At 38.3% G+C, this 24699-nt stretch overlaps 1 protein-coding gene across 4 annotated transcripts in view; it reads right to left on the reverse strand.

The window, feature by feature from the left end:
* Positions 1-7938: 7938 nt before the first annotated feature.
* CLIP4 (CAP-Gly domain containing linker protein family member 4) overlaps positions 7939-24699 on the reverse strand; it is a 54116-nt gene continuing 37355 nt past the window's right edge. For all 4 annotated transcript variants that reach the window (XM_063304520.1, XM_063304537.1, XM_063304529.1 and 1 more), the window contains 6 exons: positions 22721-22861; positions 21738-21869; positions 19644-19767; positions 13673-13737; positions 9648-9720; positions 7939-8746 (listed from right to left, as the gene is read on the reverse strand). In XM_063304520.1, the coding sequence (XP_063160590.1) occupies positions 8425-8746; positions 9648-9720; positions 13673-13737; positions 19644-19767; positions 21738-21869; positions 22721-22861 (857 nt within the window). In that variant the 3' untranslated portion in view covers positions 7939-8424. The remainder of the gene's footprint in view (positions 8747-9647; positions 9721-13672; positions 13738-19643; positions 19768-21737; positions 21870-22720; positions 22862-24699) is intronic.

Here is a 24699-nt window from a genome sequence, read left to right on the forward strand (position 1 = left end):
GCCTAATATACTTCTTGAACTAAATAAATGCAGCTATAGTTCTGTGCAATTTACATTGCATAATGCCACTGATTTCATTAGGCTTTTTAAATGAAGATGAGCAATAAAATAAAAACAAATGTTATTGACAGCGGATCTTGGTTTGCTGAAATAACAATTAATCAATGGAAATTGCCCTGAATCTTTAATACTAAATTGCACAAATGGAACATTTATTAACCAATCCCATTTACAGAATATCTTGCCCCTGCCAGGAAATAGCCAAGAATCTTAAAGGGTAGCTTAAAGTGAGGTTGGGTTTCTCTCTGCCCTGAACAATCACCTATTATCGTTTTTAAAAAGGCACCCCATGCTCTGTAGTTGAGGCAGGGAGCTTAAGTATGTGGGTCCTCTGCTTGACATTTCTGCTTGCACATAGCAGAAGTCACATTCTTTGTGAGAGTGGCTCCTTAACACTGGTAAGACCAGCTATTACCAAAGCAATCAACAGTTACATTCTGTCCTGCCTTCACAAGAGGGGAGCTGCCAGCCCCCTTAATTGCAAGACCATGAGAAAATGGATGAGTTTTTCACCATAATTCCTTCTACTTGAGAGTCTCATCTGAAAGTAAGGTACTTACTGGAATGAGTATGAAGCTTCTCTCCTGCACGTCTGGGCAAGAAACAGTTTATCTAAGGAACAAATCTCTCAAAGCCAGTAGTATTTATTACAAGGAAAGTTGAGGTTGCAACACAAGAATTCTAGCAAGTACTTTACTTTCAAATAAGATGTTTATATATAAGTAATTATGGTGGCAAAACCATTATCTATTTTCTCACACTCTTAGAATAATCAGCTTGCTCTGTGAAGGTGGGACAGAACATATCTGCTGATCATTTGGTAACAGTCTTATCACCGTGATTCCTGTTTGAATTAGCTCAGGATAATTAAAAGCAGAACTCTGGATTCTGTAAAGTACAGAATACAAGGACTTTCATCAGCTGAAGCAGGCTGTGGTGTTGCACTGGCCTTACCAAACTTCATGTCATAGCTTATTCATGCACATCAATGTAGCTGTGTGTGCTGTACCCTTGTTAGCCTCTTCTATTAGTGAACAACAGCACTGGCCAAGAATTTCTCTGGCATTTTGTTTGTTAACCCAGCATTCATGGAAAGCTCCCACAAATCAGTAGCCACCCTTAGTCTCTCAACAAAAGGCCCCCAATAGTGTGTAATTTTGCACCCTTGAAAATCACTGTACTGAGATGATGTTGCTTAGGATTATTGTGTATAAAATAGGCAGCCATGTAAGTTTTCTAAATAAGTAATTTATCTTGATGCTTGCAAAGCTTACAAATCTCATTATGAAGAGAATCTTGGTCTTTCAACAGCAGTTATTTATAGATGACATGGTTGCAGAAATAGCTTACAAGCCTGTGAGGTATCTAGCACAAGTGCATCATATCAAGCGTTTGAGTTATATAAAGAATAGCATCAAATGCTATGCCAGGAAAAGCAAATAGACCACCAGTCAAGCTGTAAGACCATTACAAATACATGAGAATCATGCTGATCTAGAGAGAAATGTTTCCCCAAGAGTGACCCCAACCTAGGCAGAAGTCATTTTTGATAACTTATATGGGCCAATCTGGCAAGGTTTGGGAGGAGCTGAAGGAATGTATCACAGTCTGCCTTTTGGCTGATCAGAGATGCAAAACTCTTTCCATGCATTAGCTCTGAAATCACATGGAAAACATACATTAATGTTTCCCTCCATGGAAGTCTTACTGAGAAAAGCAATGAGCAAAAGAATGCATGTTGTTGCTGCAGCAGCTAAAGTCTTGATTTTCATACGCACACCCGGCACGATAGTTGCACTGCAGCAGAGGAGAACCCCCACCACCACTACCACATTCCCCCAATAATTACAGTTGGGAGAAAAATAAACAAGTCATGGGGGAAAAAATGAAGCAGAGGCAGAATCTCTGCAAAACTGTCATCCCAAAACTATTCACACTATGAATAAACTGAGTCATTTCTCCAAAATCTGTCTGTGATGGCTGCCTCCAAAACATTGTCATATTTTTGCCTCAAGTAATAAACTTAATTAAATGGCACTATTAACACCACTGGGAGGCTCCTCCTTTTAGAAATACCTTATACAAGGGGGATAAAATGAATTACAAATTACACTTACTGATTTACCATAATGCTACCAGTCAATCTCCTAGTTTTCATCCCAGTTACTTTTGTTCTTTTTCTGGGAGGAAGGCAATTGACCATCATCTTTATTTTCTACAAAAACACATGAAGCCCAGAGTCTTTTGCTGAAGTTAAGATGGAATTGGAGATTGCTTTGCTTTGCAGTGGCAGCTTTTCAAAAAAATTAACAGGTGTACAGCAAACTTAGTAAGCACCATGAGAAGTGTCCACTGGCCCAGTGGCACCCCAGGTATCATACTAGGAATCCCAGTCTTGGACTGTAGCTTCCATTCGTTCCAGGGCTCATTAGCTTTGTACAACGTATTAGGAGGACAGCAGGTTAAAAAAAAAACACAACTAGGTCATATTAGTGGGTAAATGGACTAAGAGAAATAGAAGGTATGCTACTGGATCCATAGTTGCACCCACATTTGTACATCCTATTTTTGGGTCCTGAAATTCAGGAGGAATATTTTGTGGGAAAGGAAGTGAAATTCTAACACAGGTGCAAGGGATGTTGCAAAAGAAAATGGTAGATTCAAACAGAGCATCTTTTTGTCTATTTTATCAGGAAAGTTAACACTGCTGTAGGTGGAAATTTCACATTGCTTCTTTCCTGTGGTATTAGATGCATGAGAAGTCAGATAGTAAGCATATTGCAAAACAAGCCTGTTTTTAATGGGATGTGCTTTTGAAGTGGACATGTATAGAAGTTCAGCAACACACAAAGGAACATTTCCTTTCACTCTAAATCTACAAGGTTTAGGGAAACATAGTTTTGCTGGGGTCATTTTGCAGTGCACGACAGCTGTTCTACTTTAAGAATTTCCTTTCAGGCATCTGTTTCCATAAGTGAAGCCATCAAGCTATGCCAAAACATTGGGCAAGTACTACCATTTCAAGGGTCTTTTGCAGTTACACCTGGATGTCTCAACCCTCTGTGCCTGCCTGTCTGTATCAAAGCGTTGTCATTAGGAATGTGATTCATGTTTGTACAGAAGCTTGTGCAACATTACTCATAAACCAAGGGCCTATGCATTTCAGGGATCCTTCTCAAAATCAAATACTAATATATGGTCATTAAGTATTTTCTATTGTATTTGTATTGTAATCAAGTGTAGTGAAGCTAAAGGCATGAAAATAAAATGACTGTAAAGGAAGGTCTGTGTTCAATGGCGTATTATCTTCACAACTAAAAAATTGGTGTTGCTAGAATATGAAACAGTAAGTTTGGTCAGTAAAGAAAAGGCAGGCAATGGTTGAACACCTAACAATAATTATAACAAGGAATGAAAGTTAGGATTCTAATAAAAAACTTGCTATTAACTTAAGAAATCCTAACTTGATCAACACCCAGCAAAAGTCTGATTGAACTAGAATACCAGTAATTCAGGCTATGGGGGCTAGAAGTTGCAATCTGTGTTGGTTAGAGGGAAGTATTCACTTAAATGGGATGGGACAGCTGTTCTAAATATACTATTAAAACCTTGCAGATCTTAGACCTGGTAGCATCACATCATGGTGAATAGGCTTTAATCTAGAAAAGTTGTTATTTGGGTCTTACTAGATTAATAGACAGATGTAAACGAAACTATTACCATTTTTTCACTACCATGTTATTCTTTGGTGATTATACATGGCCCTCATAGATTTATTTCCCTTCTAAGCTGCACCTAAACTTAACATAATTTTAATAGAATTGAAGTCACAAAGGTATTGTGGGTGATTATTTGAATGATGATAAAAAGAGAGTAACTCTTCAGGAACACCTGCAAGGGCAAGCGGGGAAAGTGAGGTCAATTGTGTTTAGCCAAGCATCACACCAGAGTATTTTTTGTTGAAATGTGATCAGCTATATTTTTGACATTTGCTGAAATGTTCTTGATCAAATGCACCTTTATGAATTATAATCAGTGACTTAAATTACCAATGTAATTTACCTTACTTTACAAATATTATGTTTGGCATCAAACCACAAAGCTACCTTTTTATTGTTATTAATTCATTTATATAGTATATTTCCACACAATGTCCTAAAGGCAGCTTAGTCTTGTAAGTTTCAATCTTATACCTACTTTCAACAATTAGAATTATTGCTGAGTAGACATAGATTGGAATACAGTGTAAAATACCAAAATCTAAAGCAGTCCCATGCTGTAGCATAATAGATAAACAACTCATCCATGTCAAGTAAAAGCTACTTATGATTAGACAGTTTGGTCTAGTGGTTAAGATGCTGGACTAGGAGCAGGGAAGCCTAAGTTTTAATCCTGCCTTAGGCATGGAAACTAACTGGGCAACTTTGGGCCATTCACTTTCTTTCAGCCCTAGGAAGTAATGGTAAACCACTTCCAAAAATATAGCCTAGAAAACTGCATGGACTTGTCACTGTAGTTGCCAGGAGTCAAGAGTGACTTGAAAACAAGCAAAACAAAAAACAAAAAATAATTACCATACACGGCTTCAAGGACTACTCAAAATTTCCAAGAGATTCCATAAAAATCCAGTTTGGTTCTGAGTATTTTCAATGTAAGGTTCTATTTCTCTCAGACTGTATATAAAGTGTGATGACCAGACTGAAATAAGGAACCTTCAATCCTGGACTGAATTACCAGGAGTAAGCCCAATGGAAATCAGTGGGAATTACTCTGAAACACAAATACACACATGGGATTGCACTGTTAGCCTTCCAAGATTCTTACTGTACGGCTTAGCATTTATTTTCAGAAGTATCATAGTGGCAACATCTTTGTGGTTATGATTCACTCTTTCAATCTTTAGCATGCATTTTATTAATTTAATTTAGCTTCCCAGTACACCGACACTGGTTAGACATTAGTTGGCAAATAAGAAACTATACTTAATCTAGTTTGGATCAAACAAGCAATGACAAAAAGTTAGCACTTCAGAGTTGAAAGGCTCTATAAGCATAGGGAAAGTAATACATTATAAAGTCATGGCTTCTGATTTGCTTTGGCACACATGCAATCATCTTATCTGATGAAACCTGAAGATAGCTACTGCATTCCATTGGGTGTACATCCTAGGGCTGTTTACGTGCTTTGAAAATAATGCGGAAAAAATGCTTAGGGTCTGTCACAAGCTCAAGCCTTTTCTACCATTCATGAATGCAAGTCAACTTTTTCAGGGTTCTGCATAAGTCTGAAAAAGAAGTTGCAGCTGCTTCAAGGAATCCACTCATTAAAGTCTGACCCAAAGTGTTCATCTCTAGTACAAGGCATGTACACTTGCATAGCAATTATATGGAAGGTTTTGCATAACAACAATTTGTCTAAAAAACTCCTACACTAAACTGGGAATAAGTTACACTAAACTCAGTGGGGTTTGGGGGGGTTGTTATGTATAGAACTGCACTCATTAACATTCAGTGAAACTGAATAATGTGATTTAAGCAAACTATTATTTCAATCACCAGAGTAATGGTAATTTTTATGGGAGATAAACTTTACAAAATACAATGATAATGTGTGAATACTGCAAAAATATACTAATATTTGGTCACAACATTATTGCACCCAGAAGTATCAATACATTTTTACTCTTTAATTATATTATTTCCCTGGAAGCTTCATTAGTCAAGGATGAGGAAGGTGAAAGAGAAATATAAGCCAACAGATACAGTACACAAGGAATGAATAAACATTTTTATGTTCAATATCAAGACATCTATGGACCACATGAAAATCTTAACAGGGTTTCTCATTTTGTGGGCTCAGTGAGAACATGTGGAATTTCGAAAGCATGCTTTGGGCAATATTATGAAACAGATACTATAGTAGGAGTGGCCAATGAAAACAGACTTTACCTGAAGGCAAACGAAGCCCTACACTATGCTGGATCTCTGTCGAACCCAAAGGCACTGTTGGAAATACAAATAACTTATGAGACTGGAACAATATAGCATGCTAGATTGCCATTTATTGTGCTTGATTAAAAGAATATTTTAAACCAAGTGGGGTAAATTGCCTAGTGAGCACCAAGGAATATATCAGTGACTGCAGTGTTGCTCTTGAGCAGTAGGTTGGGATTCCAGGCTTTACAGACACAAAAGGAAATTCGAAACATCTGCTTTATTATGTATTACTGCTGGTGGCACCTCTTCTGGAATCATAATCAGCTGCTTCTTTTTCTAGGCTTCACAGTGCTTAATACAGCAAGCTGTTTCACACACACACACACATGCACAACTCTTTGGAAACAGCCTCATGAGCCTAGAAAAGGATACAGCTGATTAGAAGAGAGGTGCTTTGCACACACACTCGTGTACACTAAACACTTGTTTCAAAGATTTGCACAGCCATGCTTAGTAATAGTTCCTTCTTCTTTAAAACAATGAGCATCAAATTTAGACTTCTATCAACAGAAACCTAATGATGAAATAAAATTTAACTATTAAGAAAGCAAATGTTGGGCCAGGAAATATCAAGCATCAAGATGCAACTTCATCCTTAAATTTAACAACTACTTTTTAGATGATCTTACAATTAAAAATAAGCTTATAGCCATAATGTACTACCACTTCCCTTAGTCAAAACTATCCATTAACTATAGAGTAATACTGTAGCTATTTCATGAGAAATATAGGTCAGGAAAATTTCTTCTAGCAAGCTGAAAATATCACAAACATTTTATATAGATTAAATTTTTAAAAAACCCTTAATGTTCCTTTAAATTGTTGTAGTTTTAAGTGCAGTTTCACAAGATGCTTCATTTTCAACAATTAATCCATTTTCTGGTTTCTTTGGCTTTTCATTAATATATTATGTATAATATATATTAAACTCTTTCAAACAATTATAGGGTAAGCATTTTCCTATTAATATCAAATATTTTGTGGTTAATTATTTAAAGCAAAAGCATGTTAGAGGGAAACCATCCAATGTTTTAAAGATGTTTTATATTTCTTTTAAAGGTATACCAAAACGCAGTGTTGTGACCATCCTTTTCTAATAAAAAATGTCCATAATGATATTTTTTGCTAAATGTATTCTGGACGCAGGCAGCAAACTATAGGTTGCACATCATTTTTTTGCATTCAAGTTGGCATCTGTTGGCCTGTGGGCTAAGTAGTCAACTGCTGTACAGCTGAACTCTCCTCTGGCTTATTATTGGCTGTGAAACAGCCCAGCACCTGCGGCAGACAAGGAGAAGCCTGCAAATACAGCAATACATCCACAGAGTTTTTGCGATTTCTGTCCCCAAAAGGCAATTGTGATCAAATCATCCTGGGGTATTGAAGATGAGAATGCTGTCACTCACCAAAAGCGACTTCCTTCGCACCTGCCATGGCAAGATAGTGCATGTTTTCTGAAGCAGGAGGGGTTGTACATGCAAGCACACACGATTTCTGCAGGAACTTAACACTTATTGATCACCCCAGCGACAGTCTGGAGAGCTTTGCTACACAGCTTGGGACACCCATAAATGGTGAAATGCTACAGGCTACAGCCTCAACCTACCAAATGGTTTTTCTAAAGGATCAGAGAAAAGACCTTGAGAGAGAGGAAATAAAAGTGCAAACTAAATGTCCCCAAAGGCTTTTTGAAAGTGCTTCTGGCATCCTTTTTTTTTTTTTTAAGCATGCACATACATGCACGCACGCACACACATGCCCACACACACACAGAATTTTAAAAGTGCTTTTGCTGGAAACCTGGGGAATAGGAATAGGAATACACACACACACACAAACACTTCTATGTAGTACCAAATAAGCAAATTCCTCTCTTCAGGCTTTTTTCAACTGATCATTTTGGGCTTTCAGGGAACTGTCTAAAGCTAACAGCTTCCCAGAGTTCCTTCCCTGCTGCTTTTCTACCTCACTGTTATTTCCAGAGAAAGCAATTTAACCAGTTATTTAACAAGCCATATGATCTCTTGATGCATTATAGCTTCACTAGAATACAGGATGAAAAGCTCATTTTGAAGGGACAAAGCCTGTCAAAAGGGAGCTAGTTCAAATAATGGTTATTACTGGAGTAACAGAGCAGCTCAAATCCAAGATGTTTCTAATACAAGAAGTATTCAAGTAAGAATTGTTTTATAGTGAAAACTACTAAGATCTCACTCTTCAGTCACTGCACACTTCCAAGCTGTGTACATCTTAGAGACGGGAAGCTTTAGGACATTAGGTAAGACAGGGCTCCATGCAGGTAAAAGTCAGATTTCCCTCACATGTTTTTATTTGTTAAATTCTCATCTCAGGACTGGGGCAATTTTCTTCAACAGATGTCATCAACAAGTTTCATTCCATTAATCCCACGATAAGTTACTCGATTTGGACGCACCAAGACTCCATACTTTGGCTTGCAAGTGAAATATCGCTTGTCACCCACAGAGCCATCATTCTTGCCCTTGGCACTGCGAAGTTCCAGGCCAAGCCAAATGCCTGGAGCAAAATCGGTGGGCCCAATGTAGCGAATTGTGCCCATCTCCCTGGAGCTCGTCAGGAGGACCTGAGAGCCTTCATGCAATTTCACTGGGCCTTCTGTGCTTGTAGTAGTAGTGTTGCTCCAACTATGTCGTAAAGAAGAATTTTTTGATCTGGACAGAGAAAAAGAGGCAACGGTTTTTATTTCCTTTTGAAAATAAAAGCAAGTAAAATAAAAAATGCAGCAATACACAGCAAGATGGAATCAGCCTCCAATGTATTAAGTTAAACCCAAGGACCTCTTTACACTAATTGATTCTAATCCAATTTCCAAAGCAAAATATATGTTTAATTGGCCTACTCTTTGATCAGTTTACTATATTTCTATTCTGTCATTGTTATGAAAGGAAGAAAGCTTTTAAATCCTCTTCTTCATTCACTTTAAGCTGAAAGTCAAGATTTAAGCAAGTGTAACCCTTCCCTCTCAATGCCCATATTAGCTTTGGAAGAGCTAAATTTCTCAAGCTGCTGTATAAGAGGAAAAAATAAATTCCTCCCCTGTTACAATCCCAATAATTATCAGTTTGTCCCTTGACAAATATGCTCACTGTATTTTAAAAACAAGCATGTTAAAATCAAGTCACTTCCAATGTGGTCTAAGCAAGGCTCCAATAAAAAGCAGTAGGAACTATGGAGGATGGGAGAGGCATAATTTTAAAAAATGTTAGCCATTTTAGTCTAGCATGACCTGGCAGGAACGTGGACAATGATTTTCAGTATAGACTTGGTTTTTTACCATCCTGAGTTATTCAACTTCAAAATAGACTACAGTTATTTTTAACCACTATCAGCCACTGCAGCATGAAAATTCAGAGATATGCAGAACATCATTAGCACTGTTTTTCTTACAGACATTCAGAAATAGAGATGGGATACATGCATACATATAACAAACTGATTCCTTAATCATGAAGATTTATGCCTCCACAAACAAAAGGGGATTTTAATTCTTCTAATCTCAGAAAGTTTGGAATATTATTCAAATTCTGTTCTCTTTTCTGTAAAGTCACTTACCTGACAAAGAAATTTCTCCTGTTTATCTCTTTTTGTGAAGCTGCAGAGGTTGTACTGAAGCTTCGTTGGAAACCTGAATGGAAAAAGCAGAATAAGCTTTTAATTTAACATACAGTACATTTCTATGGTGGTCTTGTCACTATGGCCCTTCAGCTATTTTGGACTATGAAGTGGGAGTGGTGAGGAATTTTAATCACCTTGACATCTGTTGGGAGACAAACTATGCCAAGCAGGGTCCTTCTGGGAAATTTCTAACATGTTGTTGACCATTTTCTTCAGAGGATGGAGGTAGGCCCATGAGGATCATCCATCCTTGACTTGATTTATTTATATTGTTATATATTTATTTATATTTCAAATTTCGTCACTGCCCATCTCACACAAAGAGTGACTCTGGGCAGTTTACAATAAAACTAAAAATAAATACAGATTAAAATACAATAAAACAGTACTTCTTAAATAAAAATGTAAATGTAAAATATAAAATCCAAGATGGCAATATTAAAAGTTCTTAATTAAAATTCATATTACCCAACTGAAAAGACTTAGTTAAGGAAGATGAAGAAAGAGGAACATTAAGGGAAAATAATAAGGCAGTGCTAAAGTTATTAATTTTAAGGGAAACTAAAACAAAACACAATCCACCTTATCTTATGTTTTAATCAACTTCGAGTAGCAATAAATAAGATGTACTGGCAGGAGAAGCTTAGCAGAAAATCATGGTCAGTGTAGGTGGGAATTCCTGAAAAAGGAGATAGGAAAGGCACAATTTCCAACAATTCTAATGGGAAAAAATGGAGGTCAGCAGAAAAAGCCAGTAATGAGGGCTACACAAAATGCCAAGTGAGGATCTATAAACAAAAAAAGGCATATACTGGAGGCAGAAAACAGGATGGGTCACAAGAAGATGACTTGTAAGTAGCTGTAGCAGTAGACAGGATGTCAGCAAAGCTAAAGCCCAGAATAAACCGAGGCTGGCAAAAGATGCTAAAGCAATGAAAATGGTTTATTTAAAGCTCAAAATAAAAGGGAAAAAATAGGATACTAACTGCTTAAGACAACAACATGCTAACAAATAGCAAAGGAAAGCTACGTAGCTTCTTTTGTTTAATCATTCCACAGGGACGAAGGTTAGGAGTGAAGCTTGGACATGACAGAAACATGAGCAGGGAATATCTATTTCCTATGAATAAGCTTAAATCTCCAGATCAATGGTATCCTCTAGGGTATTGAAGGAACTGGCTGCCAGTGTGGCCAAACCTGTTATCTGTAAATAATACTGGAGAAGTTCCAGATAACTAGAAGAGAATAAAATCTCTATCTACAAAAAGGAGAAAAAAGAGGATCCAGGGAACTACAGACTGGCCAGTCTGACACTGATGCCTGGGAAGGAGACAGAGTAAATCATGAAGATTTGCACGTTGAAAACTATGCACTAAGTACCAGAAGTTAGCATGGATTTGTCAAGAACAAGTCTCTTCAGACTACCATCTCATCTTCTGATGTGGTAACTTCCTTAGTATTTGTAACTATATAGGTGTACTTTCAATGAAGGTTTTAATAAAATTCCCCCTTCATATTTTGATTAACAAGGCGCTGCGGGTTAAACCGCTGAGCTGTCGATCGGAAGGTCGGCGGTTCGAAACCGCGCGGCGGGGTGAGCTCCTGTTGCTCGTCCCAGCTTCTGCACACCAAGCAGTTCGAAAACATGCAAATGTGAGTAGATTAATTGGTACCGCTTCGGTGGGAAGGTAACGGCGTTCCGTGAGTCATGCTGGCCACATGACCCGGAAGTGTCCTATGGACAACGCCGGCTCCAAGGCTTTGAAACGGAGATGAGCACCGCCCCCTAGAGTCAGACACGACTGGACTTTACGTCAAGGGAAACCTTTACCTTTACCTTTAAACTGTGCTGGTTGGCATGACAATTACATGACAAAACAGCTGGCCCAAAAGTGTACTTATCTTTTTTTTTTAAATATTTTTATTATAGTTTAAAATACAAAGATAAAACATCCTGCCTATGCTGTGGATTGGTGCCTCTAAAAGAGACACTGGATTTGTCAACTTCCTTCCTTAATTAGCTTAGGAAATTGCCTATTATTGACTTTTTGGATTTTAAGAACCTCTGGAATGGCAAGTTACGTTACACCGAGAGATCTTCCTTCTACCCCTGATGAAAGAATTACTATGTAAGTTTTAAGATTAACAAGAAAAACTTTTACTTTTGGGAAACAGCAAAAGGAGAACTAAAATGTGGACTTTGCAAAGCTAAGGGGCCAAATGGACTAGAAAGTGTATTTTCTGTAGGAGGTTTAACAGATTTGTTAAATATACATGAAGATTTTGAAAGTAACTGAAATAAATCCTCTCGTGGGAATGTTTTGGTGATTAGAAATAAACATATGATAAGAAGAGACTATGAAGGCTGGCTAGAGGGAACTAGAGAGAACTGAAGATTACATTTAAAGGGGAAATTATTTTTTAATTATGGAGTATTGGACTTTAGAAGAATTCAAAACTGCCTGGGAACAGTGTACACAGGATTTACTTTTAAGACAGTTAAGAAAAAAGTTTTTATTGAATAAAACAGAGATCGAGGCTGATTTTAATGTGGGTTTGAAAGTGGATTTAAAGATAACAGGTGACAAGAGAAACTAGAAAGGATGTTAACTTAGATTTGTAAACTGAAACTGATTTGAATGTTGTTGATATGAAAATTGAGTTAAAATGCTTGCGTCCAAGAATGAGTTGGAAAAAGATGCTAAAATGGACTTACGAAAGATACCAGCTGATATCTTAATAATCAAAAAGGACATACAAATAATAAACTTGAAGATTGACTTGGAAAGCTTCTCTATTTTGGATTTACAAAAGGACTATCTCAAATCAATGAAGATGTTTCTGAGAGGAGAAAAAGAAAAACTACTGGAATCGTTCCTGAAAGGAGATAAAATGACAAGAAATCAATCTGTGGGTCCTTCCTTGACAGGATTAAAGAACAAGCTTTTTAAAAGTAAACAGATTTATAAAGTGAACTTATTTGACCAGGGTTAAAATACATATGTTGCAGTTTCTGCTAGTCATTAATGGGATTTTCTTTGACCAGGATTGAATGATGAGGTCTTAAGGATTTGAATACTGGGGAGGGATTTCTTTTGTTTTACTTTTTTCAGTATGGGATAAGTTGGTCTATGCAAGTGGATTTTCTGATTAAGCTGAACATATACATGTTACCATCTCTGGTAGCAATTAATAGACTTTTTCTGATTAAGACTGAAATATGAGTTTTTATAATTTGATTATTGTAAAGGGATGAGATACGGGAAGAAGAGTCCTTTTACTAGAGAAAGGTGTCAAGTTATGGTGATTGTCTATACTTGTCTGGAGGGGGAATCATTTTTTATACATCTTTTTTCTTTTTGTTTATTTTCTTCTGTCTATCTCTTTTTACTTCTTTTTCTTTACTTTTTATATTTTTTTCAAAATGGTACTTATCAATGAATCCTCATCAAGCCGGAGAGCAGTATCAAGTGAGGTGTCCCACAAACTGGAAAGAGCTATCAAGTTCCACTAAGTTCTGTGTTAGTCTGACTTCAAGCACTCTGTCTAATTCTGGGCACTGCTAAGAAGGATTCAGAGAAACATTCAAAGAGCAATGAGAATGATACGGGGATAGAAATTAAGAAACTAGGTTAACTAACTTAATCCTGAGAAGACTGAAGAAGGATATGACAGCATTCTTGAAATAGTTGAAAAGATGTCAAACAAAAGAATTGTTCTCCATCCAGCTTCCAAGTATAAGACATGGACTCATGAATTTGAGTTACAGGAAGGCAGATTCCAATTGAATGCTAGGGGACAACAAAAAGAAAACAAAAACAAAAGAAAGAAAGAAAAAGAAAAAAAACTCCTGTCTTCCCAATTCATTCTCACTTTACATCAAATACAGCAAGAAACTACAACTTCTGCAATTTGCATAAGTAATAGAAAACAACAAAATCAGATCCATGTTCTATTCTTACCAGGGAAAGAATTATTCATTTTACTTGATGAAACATCTGTGAGAGATTCTAGTGATCCTGTTAGCCTGCAAATGAAATCATGTATTATTCTCTCGCTCAAGATAACAAAAAAAAAAAAAAAAGCGGGAGGGGCAGTGTAATTTTCTTCCTTTACTCTAGCACTGGCAAAGATCCTTCAGTGTATAACAACATTCTCCGGCTGGAATTTTCTGAAATCAGAATGCAGTCTTCCCCAAACTAGTGCCCTCCAAATGGATTGGACCTATAGTACTCATAATCCCAAATCAAGATCCTTTCATTAGTTGAAGAAAACTGATCCAACATACTCAAGAATGAAGTGCTGGGACATCACTGCAGAAAAACTGGTAATGGAAGGCCCACCTGGAAATGGGACTTTAGAACAGATAAATACACTTTCCCTCATGATTCACACTGTCCTCATTATTTACATTCTCCAGGTACAAGAGGGACGGAATAAATATCTATTAACATTCCCTAAGTAAGTAAGGCATTTCAGGGATCAAATACTCTGCCAGCAGCATATCCAGCCACAAAATATGTATCCTCCAGATCAGCTTGTAGGAGTCTTTGAGCAGAACTCTGTTTTTCACCTGCTGTAGTTCAGTTGCTATTAATCCCTAAACACTAATCATTCCTAGGGATCCAGTATTCCAAGATGTGCAAAATACGTAACTTAGACACAGATTTATGACACTAGTGGAAGATTTCCATGGTTCCCAACCCAACTTCTTGTCCAGCTAAGAGCCAACACAGATTTTTTTAATTGGCATTTCTACTTTTGTTCCCTCTTTTCTCTGTAAAGGTGGAATCTATTGCCTTCTGCTAAATCCATGTCACTCTTTTATTCCATTTGTTTCAGTTTTAATCTCAATTTTCCACTGCAGGTTCTCCAAGACACTCACCAACTTAACTCTGTTTTAGCCACAGTCTGTGCACTCTTCATTTGGCATCATTTCCCGTAATTTTCACCCCCGAAATATTTTCTCTTCTACCCTCTATGCCAACTCAAAGTCCCTCTCATTCACCAACACTGAATGCTTTCTGGTACCAATCATAGACTGGTTCACCGTATAGAGTGATCCCATGTGAGTTATCACACTACCAAAAATTGCTACCAAGGTGCCCTTAGATTTTATCTGTCTGCTAGGGTACATCACTATATAGTTTAATAGTAATCTAGCAAAACTTGTGTTTGAGTGCCATCAAATCAGTGTCAACTCTTAATGACCACATAGATAGACCTGTCCCCAACCTGGCCCTCAGGCCTCCCAGTGATGCATCCAACACCTTTGTAATCAAGTCCATTCACCTTGCTGCTGGTCATATCCTTCTTTTCTTTCCTTCCATCCTTCCAGGCAAAATAGACTTCTCAGGAGAGCTGGGTATTCACATATGTGCAAAATATGGTAATTTGACCGTAGTCATGTGGGCCTAAAGTGAGAACTCTGTGTTCATTTGTTCCATGATCCTTCCCCCCCGCCTGGCTTTCCATGGTATTTTGAAGAATCTCCAATACCAACATTTAAAAGCATTAATACTCTTTCCATCCTGCACATTCAAACTCCAACTTTCACATCCAGAGTGTGTCACAGAGAAAACCACTGCTTGCACAATTCTGATTTTTTTAAGTGTAGTCCCATCATGGCATCTGAATATCTTTTCCAAGGCCCTTATTGCTGCTACCCTACTAAGTGCTAATCTGTGGCATGTTTCTTGAGTGTGTTTCCTTTACAGTTCATGGTTGATTCTACATGTTTTGTCCGATGATCTCCAATATAGATACATGTTGTTTTGCTTGTTTAAAGATGTGTTAGTAATGAAAAAATTAAATTGGCTGAAACTGACAAGTCATTCTCCTGCTTCATTTGTTTCCAAGGCCATATAGTCCAACTACATTTAATTCCTTACACTTTTCAACTTTGGCTTTCCAGTCTCTAATCATAAGCATTACATCTTGCTTGTAGGTTCTGTCAATTTCAGATTGAATTTGACCATAAAATTTATCAACCTCTTCTTCTGCATCAGTTGGTGGAGCATAAACTTAAATAACTGTCATATTAAAGGGTTGTCCTCAAAGTCTAATTGATATTATTTGGTCACTGACTGCATTGTATTCAAGGACTGTCTCTGTTATATCCCTTCTGACCATGAAAGCAACACCATTCCTTCTTTATTTTTCATGTAGAGTAGTGTCAGCCTTGCAAGTTAGACCACAGGAAACACAGCCAGATGAGCTAATTCTAGTTTATTGTAAGGTTACAATAACATAAACCTGCAAATCTGAAAGTAGAACTCTCTCCCATCCCCTTTTCATTGCCAAGAAACTAGAGAGGGTGTCTTCTGAGCCTCCTGCCTTACTCACATTTCTATTTATTTATTAAATTTATATCACCGCCCATCTCCCCCAATGGGGGACTCTGGGCGGTTTACAATAAATAGCATTAAAACATAGCCACATAAAAATTACATAAAAATATACATAAAAACAAACATAAAATCCAAGTGGAGATGGATCACTAAGCGGTGGTATGGTGCCAGCCATCCCCAGGTGGAGCTATCACGCTCCCCCTCCCAAGCAAGGCAGCAGAACCAAGTCTTAAGTTTCTTCTGGAAGTCCGAGAGTGAGGAAATCTGTCTCAACTCTGGGGGCAAGATGTTCCAAAGGGCGGGCGCCACTGCAGAGAAGGCTCGCCTCCTGGACCCCGCTAGATGAAATTCCTTTGCTGATGGGGTCCGTAGCATGCCCTCCCTGCCTGACCGGGTGGGACGGATCGATGTTATGGGGACGAGATGGTCCCTCAGGTACCCTGGTCCCATGCCACGTAGGGCTTTAAAGGTGATAACCAACACGTTGAATTGGACCCGGAAGCAAACTGGTATCCAAGGCAGCTCACGTAACAGTGGTGTCACATGGGCTGATTTTACAGCCCCAATAGCTGTCCGCGCAGCCACGTTCTGGACCAGCTGAAGCTTCCGAATACTTTTCAAGGGTAGCCCCATGTACAGCGCATTGCAGTAGTCTATATGGGAGATGACAAGGGCATGCGTGACTGTTCAGAAGGCATCTCGGTCCAGGAATGGGCATAGCTGACACACCACCCAAAGATGTCCAAAGGCCCTCCTGGCCGCGACTGCCGCCTGCTCTTCGAGCAGGAGTCGCAAATCCAGGAGGACCCCCAGGTTCCGCACTGGTTCCGAATGGGGCAGTGCCACCCCATCCAGAACCAAAGATGACAACTTCCTGGAACCCGAGTAGCCATCAATCCACAGCCACTCTGTCTTACCAGGGTTCAGTTGAAGCCTGTTGTTCCCTATCCAGGCCCCCACAACCCCCAGGCACCTGGAAAGGGTGAAGACCGCATCACTTACTTCACCCGGGATGGAGATATATAACTGGGTATCATCAGCATATTGATGATACCTCATCCCATGGTGACGGACGATCTCACCCAGCAGTTTCATGTAGATGTTAAATAGGAGAGGAGAGAGTACCGAACCCGACAATGGAGGGGTCAAGGGCCGGATCTCTCCTCTCCTATCACCACCGATTGGGAACAGCCCTGGAGGAAGGAGGTGAACCAGTGCAAAACTACACTGCCCACCCCTAACCCCCTGAGCCACCCCAGAAGGATACCATGGTCAATGATATCGAAAGCTGCTGAGAGGTCCAAGAGAGCCAGGATGGATGCACTCCCTCCATCCCACTCCTGCCAGAGATCATCCATAAGTGCGACCAATGCAGTCTCCATCCCATATCCTGGCCTGAAACCTGACTGAAAGGGGTCCAGATAATCCGTTTCCTCCAAAATTCTCTGGAGCTGCAACGCAATCACTTTCTCAACCACCTTTCCCAAAAAGGGAAGGTGGGAGACAGGGCGAAAATTGCCCAGTATAGTAGGATCCAAGGATGGCTTCTTGAGGAGGGGGTATACCAGTGCCTCCTTAAAGGCAGCCAGAATCACCCCCTCCCTCAAGGGTGCATTAACCATCGCCTGGACCCAACCACAAGTCACTTCCCAGGCTGATTTTATCAGCCAGGAAGGGCATGGGTCAAGCTGACATGTGGTTGCATTCACAGTCAGGAGAATCTTGTCCACTTCCTCAGGCCCAACAGGATCAAACCATTCCCAGATAACAGGGTAAATACATTCCCCTGGCATCTCCCCAGTATCCGCTTCACACTTCAAGTCCAACTTAGAATGGATCTGAGTGATTTTATCCTGCAGATGCTGTGAAAACTCTTCCGAATGGCCTTGTAGGTGGGTCCCTGGATCTACCTGACCCAGAAGAGATTGAGCTTCTGAAGAAACAAGGCTGTCGGACAGCAACTTAGCCTGTTGCAGGCTAAGTTGCCTTTTATCTGACCATTCCCTTGGCTGCATCTCTTCACCCTGTCTTCCAAGGTCATTTCCACACACCATTACAAGTAGTAAGAATATGATCTTTTGACTGAAAGTGTCCAGTTCCTGTCCATGTCAATCCAGTAATGCTAAGATGTATAGTCAATTTATTTCATCTTTCACAGTGTTGAGTTCTCCCATGTTCATGCTTCTTACAGCCCATGTTCCTACAGTAATTTTATCTTTTATCTTTGGATTTTCTTTCCCTTTATGCTAAGTAGATGTTGTGAAGGCTTTAATCTAGCCACATAATAAAAACACAAATAATACTCTGAAAAATCCTCAATTCTTCCTCAGTTGCATGTTAAGTACCAACTGACTAAAGAGGCCCATCATCTGGCACTCTATCATCAACCTCTTAACCTTGTCTATCCATGTGGCTTTACTGATAAAACACAGGGTAGTTTGCTGCCTTATCCCAATCAGTATGAAATTATACCTTTGCCATTGTCACTAAAGTGATAATTTGCCTCCTGAATCTTCCTATATTGCTGCTATTTGCTATAGGTGCCTGTTTGTTTTAGCTGGGCAGCTGGGATGACCTTCACACCTCGGGTGACTCTGGTGGGATACATATTTTTGGAATACACTCCTGCATTCTTCGCTCAATTCCCCCAGCAACACCCCCTCCCCCTGTAAGGCAGCTTAGCAAGACTTGAAGGTGAGCCAAATTAGTACAAAATGTTTACCATCTTGTTTTGAGTTTTTAAAATTGTCCTTAGACTTCATATACCCTAATATAATGTTGTACATCATTTTGGGGGGCCAAGGGCCAACTTAGCTTCTCAGTGACATATTGGAGTTTGCACTCCAAAAAGTACATAGAACAGGTCTAGGACAAAATATATCTCATTTAACATAAAGGACACTATGATTTAATTAATTAGTTATAATTAACATGGTTAGACCCTATGTAATCAATCATTTTTATTTCTGTCACTTTAAATATTAAAATTTGGTAGCAATTTTTGGAGAACTCCAGGCCTGTATCCAAAGCTTTCAGGGTAACAAAGGAAGACACTTTTTTACTGTAGATAATGAAGAGTTATTCTTAAACAAAAGAAACAATTTACTTAACTGTTTCTTTTTAGAAATACAAAACATCTACACCTAGCTCAGAATTATTTAAACACACTGGGTACAGTTTCAGACTGAGAACTTTTCTCAGTCTTACCTGCAGATGTCACAGACCAAACCCAGAAATTTTTGCATGTGTTCTACCACTGAGCTATATTCTACTTTGTACTATTAGAAGTTAAATGAAGATTTCAAAAATCTTTCTTTCAATTACTAGATTCCATATACTAACATCAGATGCACCTGTTTGTCTAAAAAGAAGGCTCAAAATACAACTCAACTTTATTGATTACGTCACATTACTTTTGAAGACTTACTAGTTTCTTTGACCAAGCTTTTATCAGAATAAGGATGATCTAAATGTTGGCAAGAATGATACTGACCCAAGCTTCCCTCCAGCTGGAAAAAGATTCTGAATGAAAGTAATACAATGAAAAATATTTGGTGCTGAAATCACACACTATGATGCTTACCTCTGCACTCTAGACAGTGGTGCAAAAATCCCGTATCTGGGGAGGCATCTGAAGTACTGTATGCCTGCAACTGAGCCATCATTCTTTCCATGAGGTTTATCCAGTTCTATACCACACCAAAGCCCTGCAACAAGAAATACATTCTTTCAAATGGAGTATTATTGTTCATTAAAAAGAAGTGTTTCATTTGAAAAGAAATGCTCCTAGCACTTTGCATCTGCAGGACCAAAGGAAGGGAAGGCTGTTTCAAATAAATAAATCACCTTCTGTAAACTATTAAGGCAACAGTGTTCTCTCAAAATTTGTTTCAACTTGTATTTTAGCATTTAACTCCACTGCTACATACAAAGAAGCTGATGGAACAAAGAGCGGAAAGTGAGATGTCAGGTGCTAAATACTGCAATTCAGTGTAGGAAGAACAATAAAGCTTTAAAATCAGAGTTTTCAATTTAGAGGAACAATCAATGCTTCAGAGGCAACAGTGACATATCTGCAAGTTTATCAGTGACTGCAGTTAAATAAGTTTTAGGATACTGTATTTTAAATTATCTCAGCTCAAGTGAGATGCTACAGAGTACAATCTTCTTGAAAAAAGAGCAGACATACTCAGTTGTTGCTGCTGACTAGCAACTCAACTTTCTCAGTACATCCCTTACGGCACTCATTTTTTTCTATTAATTCTTCCAACATGCTATCAGGTGAAAACATAATGTCTCCATCTACTCTGTTATCTACTCTGGTAGAGTAGATAGAGCAGAGTAGACTATCTATTCTATCTGCCCTTTGCCATATGCTCTTTCATCTATTAAAAAAAACTGTGGTCCATTTATTTATTTATTCATTTCTACCTCACCATAATCAAATAGCAGTTTACATAGAATATAAAACAAGTTAAAACATCCAAGGTCTAATTAAAATCCCAAGAGGGGCCATCCAAAACAGCATGAACAAGAGATAATAATAAACAGCTAACCAAGCTAAATGTACATCAGAGTTCCAGATGACAAAACCATTTAAACACCAAGCAAGTAAAAGCACTACGGTATCATGATTGATAGCATTTTAACTTAACATTTCAAGGGATCTTTTCAAAATAAAATAAACAGGGGACTAACTGTTCTGCTCCATAACTATCTATAAAGCCAATAATTTACACTCAACACAAAATTAAATTTATTTTATAATTTACTAGACAAGATATCTTTATAAGGTTTTTTTTAATCCATTCAATGGTGTCTGATTCCAGGAGACTGCCTGGACAAGTCCCTGCAGTTTTCTTGGCAAGGTTTTCTAAAAGTGGTTTGTCACTGCCTCCTTCTGAAGGCTGAGAGAGCGTGACTGGCCCAAGGTCATCCAGTGGGCTTTGTGCCTAAGGCAAGACTAGAACTCGTGGTCTCCCGGTTTCTAGCCTACTACACCAAACTGGCTGTCCTTTATAAGGTGGCTTTCACTAAAATACTGTATGCTAAGCACCTTGTTTGTGCACATAGTTTGGCCAATAGGATATTCACCCTCTTACTTTTTTTCTTCAAATAAGACAATTGCTTCAATGTACAAGGGGCTGCTTTTGAAAACTATTTTGAAAATTAGAACATGAAACAGTTCTACCCAGGGTTAGGTCCTCTCCACTGTGTCTCTGTGTCCCATTCTGGCATATTTCTAGACACAATTTAAATGCTCAGTTGGAGAAATTCCTTCATCATTTCCAACAGGGAAAAAAAAGTTGGTGAACTTGTTGCAGAACAATTTCTTCAGAAATTATCCATTAATACTACATTGAGTTTTAGGCAGTAGCTTACTTTATGTTAAATATTACATTAATTGTTACTATTGCTATTTAGTGTAATTGCTATGGGTTTTTATTGTAAATCTATTATTTTATTAACTGTACAATATTTAATTGATATTCTATGTTGTTTCTTATGGAAATCACATTACATATTTTAATGACAGCTGAAAGGCAAACATGTGATAAACAGATAGTAAAATTTTCACTCTACAGAATCTATCCTTAAGCTGCAGATCAACCAATTTCCAAACTAGTTTTCTGAATTTTATCCAAATTCTTCCTTACAATTCAAGCAGAGAACTTACCTGCTGCAAACATGGTTGTCCCACAGAATCTAACTATTCCAGTTTGTCCTACCACCAGTACTCTGTCTCCAGTCTGAATTTCCCCTTCATCAAAAGCATTTTTCTTCACGGATAGAGAAGTATTGTTTCCTTCTGTTCAATTGGGTTCACAAAATGCAGGAGATATACAAATTACATCAAGTAAGAAAATACCTATTAACTCATTATTCACATATAGGCTCATCACAGTCATTTATGCTGTTAACAGAACTAAACAGGATTAGAACAGCTAATACATTATTATCCGTATGCATTTTTAAGTTTAGCAAAGCCAGTACCTACAAAATAAAGGGAATTGAGATTGGTACTGTTAGAGAGGCTTATATCACAGTTACTTTATGACTCGCTTCAAATATGTGAAATCTAAACAAATTCAGCCAAAGAAATTATCTTATCTCCTGTGCTACCATTTGTGATAGATAATCTATTTTCTTCCACAGCAGCCCTAATGATTTTTAGATACAACCTATTTCCCAGGATTGCACAAAACATTCAGATGCACCTGTCCTCATAGCATCAAAGCAGCTGTGTCCTCTGGAAAGCTAAGGTAGCTGCTTTGAAAGCTGAGTCTAGTTATCCTTGCATGCACAGAAACCACAATTGTAGCATTCTCTGATATTGTGAGAACATGAGAAAATTTGGGAAAATTACTTCTCTTCCATTATGTATTGAGTAAACCAGAAAGACGAAGTTTATACAGAGTTTGCATCAGAAGGGACGTCGCTGGGCTGGTGGTTTCAGCACAACTGTACTTACCAGATATTCCCCTGCCGCTTCACTCACACTTCCAGGAACAACAAAACTTACCTAGAAAATCTCAAGTATTATAGATTTTAACAGTTACATTAGAAGATGTTTAGATTTATGCTGAAGTTTATGCTTGCTTCCCATCTCTCTATCCTTATAATGGTCTATTACAACAACTAATTGAGCAGAAATTATACCAGCCATAGATTTGGATGAAATAGGATGGTCTTTCCTGTTTTCCTTCTTATTATTTATGGAATTCCATTTCTTGGGACAATTCAGCTTGCTGTCTAATGATACAGTTGAAGATGAAGAGCTACTGAATCCAAGATATCTTGCTAAAAATAATAAAACGTAAAGTTACTCATCTAGAAGACACATAAACAAACACATGAAAGGAAGTATCAATTTGTCACATTTTTCATTCCTCATGAGCATAAAGCTAACTGCTCATGATGGACACCACTTAGTTTTTCAAGCCTATGTTACTGGTGTATAATACTTGTAAGCCTAGAGCATAAATGTAAAAATAATGCAGCCTTAAGTAATAAAAGATCTTGGTCCTTTGCTTTTGATAGCTAGTCTATTAAATCTTTGATGAGAAACAGGGGGAATGACATTTTGTAGATGAATTATGAAGTGCATGGACTAGTGCCTACAGCATGCTGTTATGCATCATATTAATATTAAATTCCTGTCTATAAAATAAGATTGGAAGGTAAATCACTTTCATTTCAATTTGTGAAATGTTGATGTATAAGCTCCTTATCAAGATTTATGTCTGTCTGTCTCTTCTTTTTATAACTTCCTCTTCTGGCACATTTCATCTGACACTAAAGATTTTGATGCTTAAGTCTCCAGTTATTCATCCAAAGATCTGGAGATAATGCTAATTTCTCTTTCAGATACAAATAGTATTTGGGCTTGAGGATGTACAAGTACCAATGTGCAGAAAATATCACAAAGAACTTCCAAATAGCTGCCGCTCCTTGCAATATGTACCCTTACTGGAAGGATCACAATCCGTATGATTATCAGATGATCCTGCCCTTGAACTAGTATTTTGCCAAACATCTTGAGATCTTCAGCAAGGCTCAAACATCTTTACAAAAGAACATCCCATTTCATCAACAAAATTTTCCACTATGAAATGTGATGAAAAATTACAGTGCAGTAAAAGGGATGGAGCATTTCCAACAGCAGAGAGACTAGCATCAAAGGACCAAACATTTCTACCAGTCGCACCCCATTCTATTGCTCTAGACCTTAATCAATTCTGCTGTCTTAATGTTAAAATGGTAAATTATAGAGGTTATCTGAGAAACATTAAAAGAGTGGAATACGAGAATCTGAAAGTGTAACTCTTTTTAGCTCCACAAATGAGGAAGGAACTGACAGAAACAAGTCTGGCACTCCGCCAGTGCCAGCCAAAGTGCATGTGTGAACTTTGTAAAACTCACGTTTCCTCCTTTTTAAAGTATTCTTTTATTTCTATGTGGTATTTAATTTATTCTCTTGTTTGATTTTAGCATGCTGGATCTATTCAGATTTATTTATTTATATTTTATCATTTATTTATTTATACTGTTGTATTTCACTGCATTAGTTGTATGAATTGGCTTGGGATCCTTAGCATGTGTTTGTTTATGAACACTATGATTACTTACAATTGTCTGTGCATTTAGGATTATTGTGTGTAGTGTCATTTATTGGAGGGCTCTTCCTCACAGCCCCATTGATGTACTTTCCTCCTGCCTTTTCCTCCATTTTGAAAACTGTTGCCTCCCTGTTGTCCTGCCTCAGGAACAAGGCTAGTAAAGTTACTGCCCTCACACGAAGGCAGCCGTTGCTGCTGTTGTTGGGTGCAACAGCATACCCTCCAGCAAGCTCTTTGGTGAGAGCCCAGAGAGGCAAGGGCAGTGACTCAGTCTGGGCCCAGCATTTGAGATACACAATGAGAAGAATGGGCAAAGGCCCCTAGACATGCCTGACAGCCTCTCAACCAAACTATCAGAAGGCGGACTCAGTACCAATTTGTTGACAACCTGCTTTGCCTTGAAGCATCATGTCCACCTCTGCCCATATGCAGACTGCCCACAGCGTTACCACCACCACCCATGTTTTCTCTCCCTTCTATTCTGTGGGCAAGTACAGCAGCCACCATCTAGGAAAGCCA

This window comes from Candoia aspera, chromosome 1 (assembly GCF_035149785.1).
Source record: "Candoia aspera isolate rCanAsp1 chromosome 1, rCanAsp1.hap2, whole genome shotgun sequence".
In the NCBI taxonomy this organism is placed as follows: Eukaryota; Metazoa; Chordata; class Lepidosauria; order Squamata; family Boidae; genus Candoia; species Candoia aspera.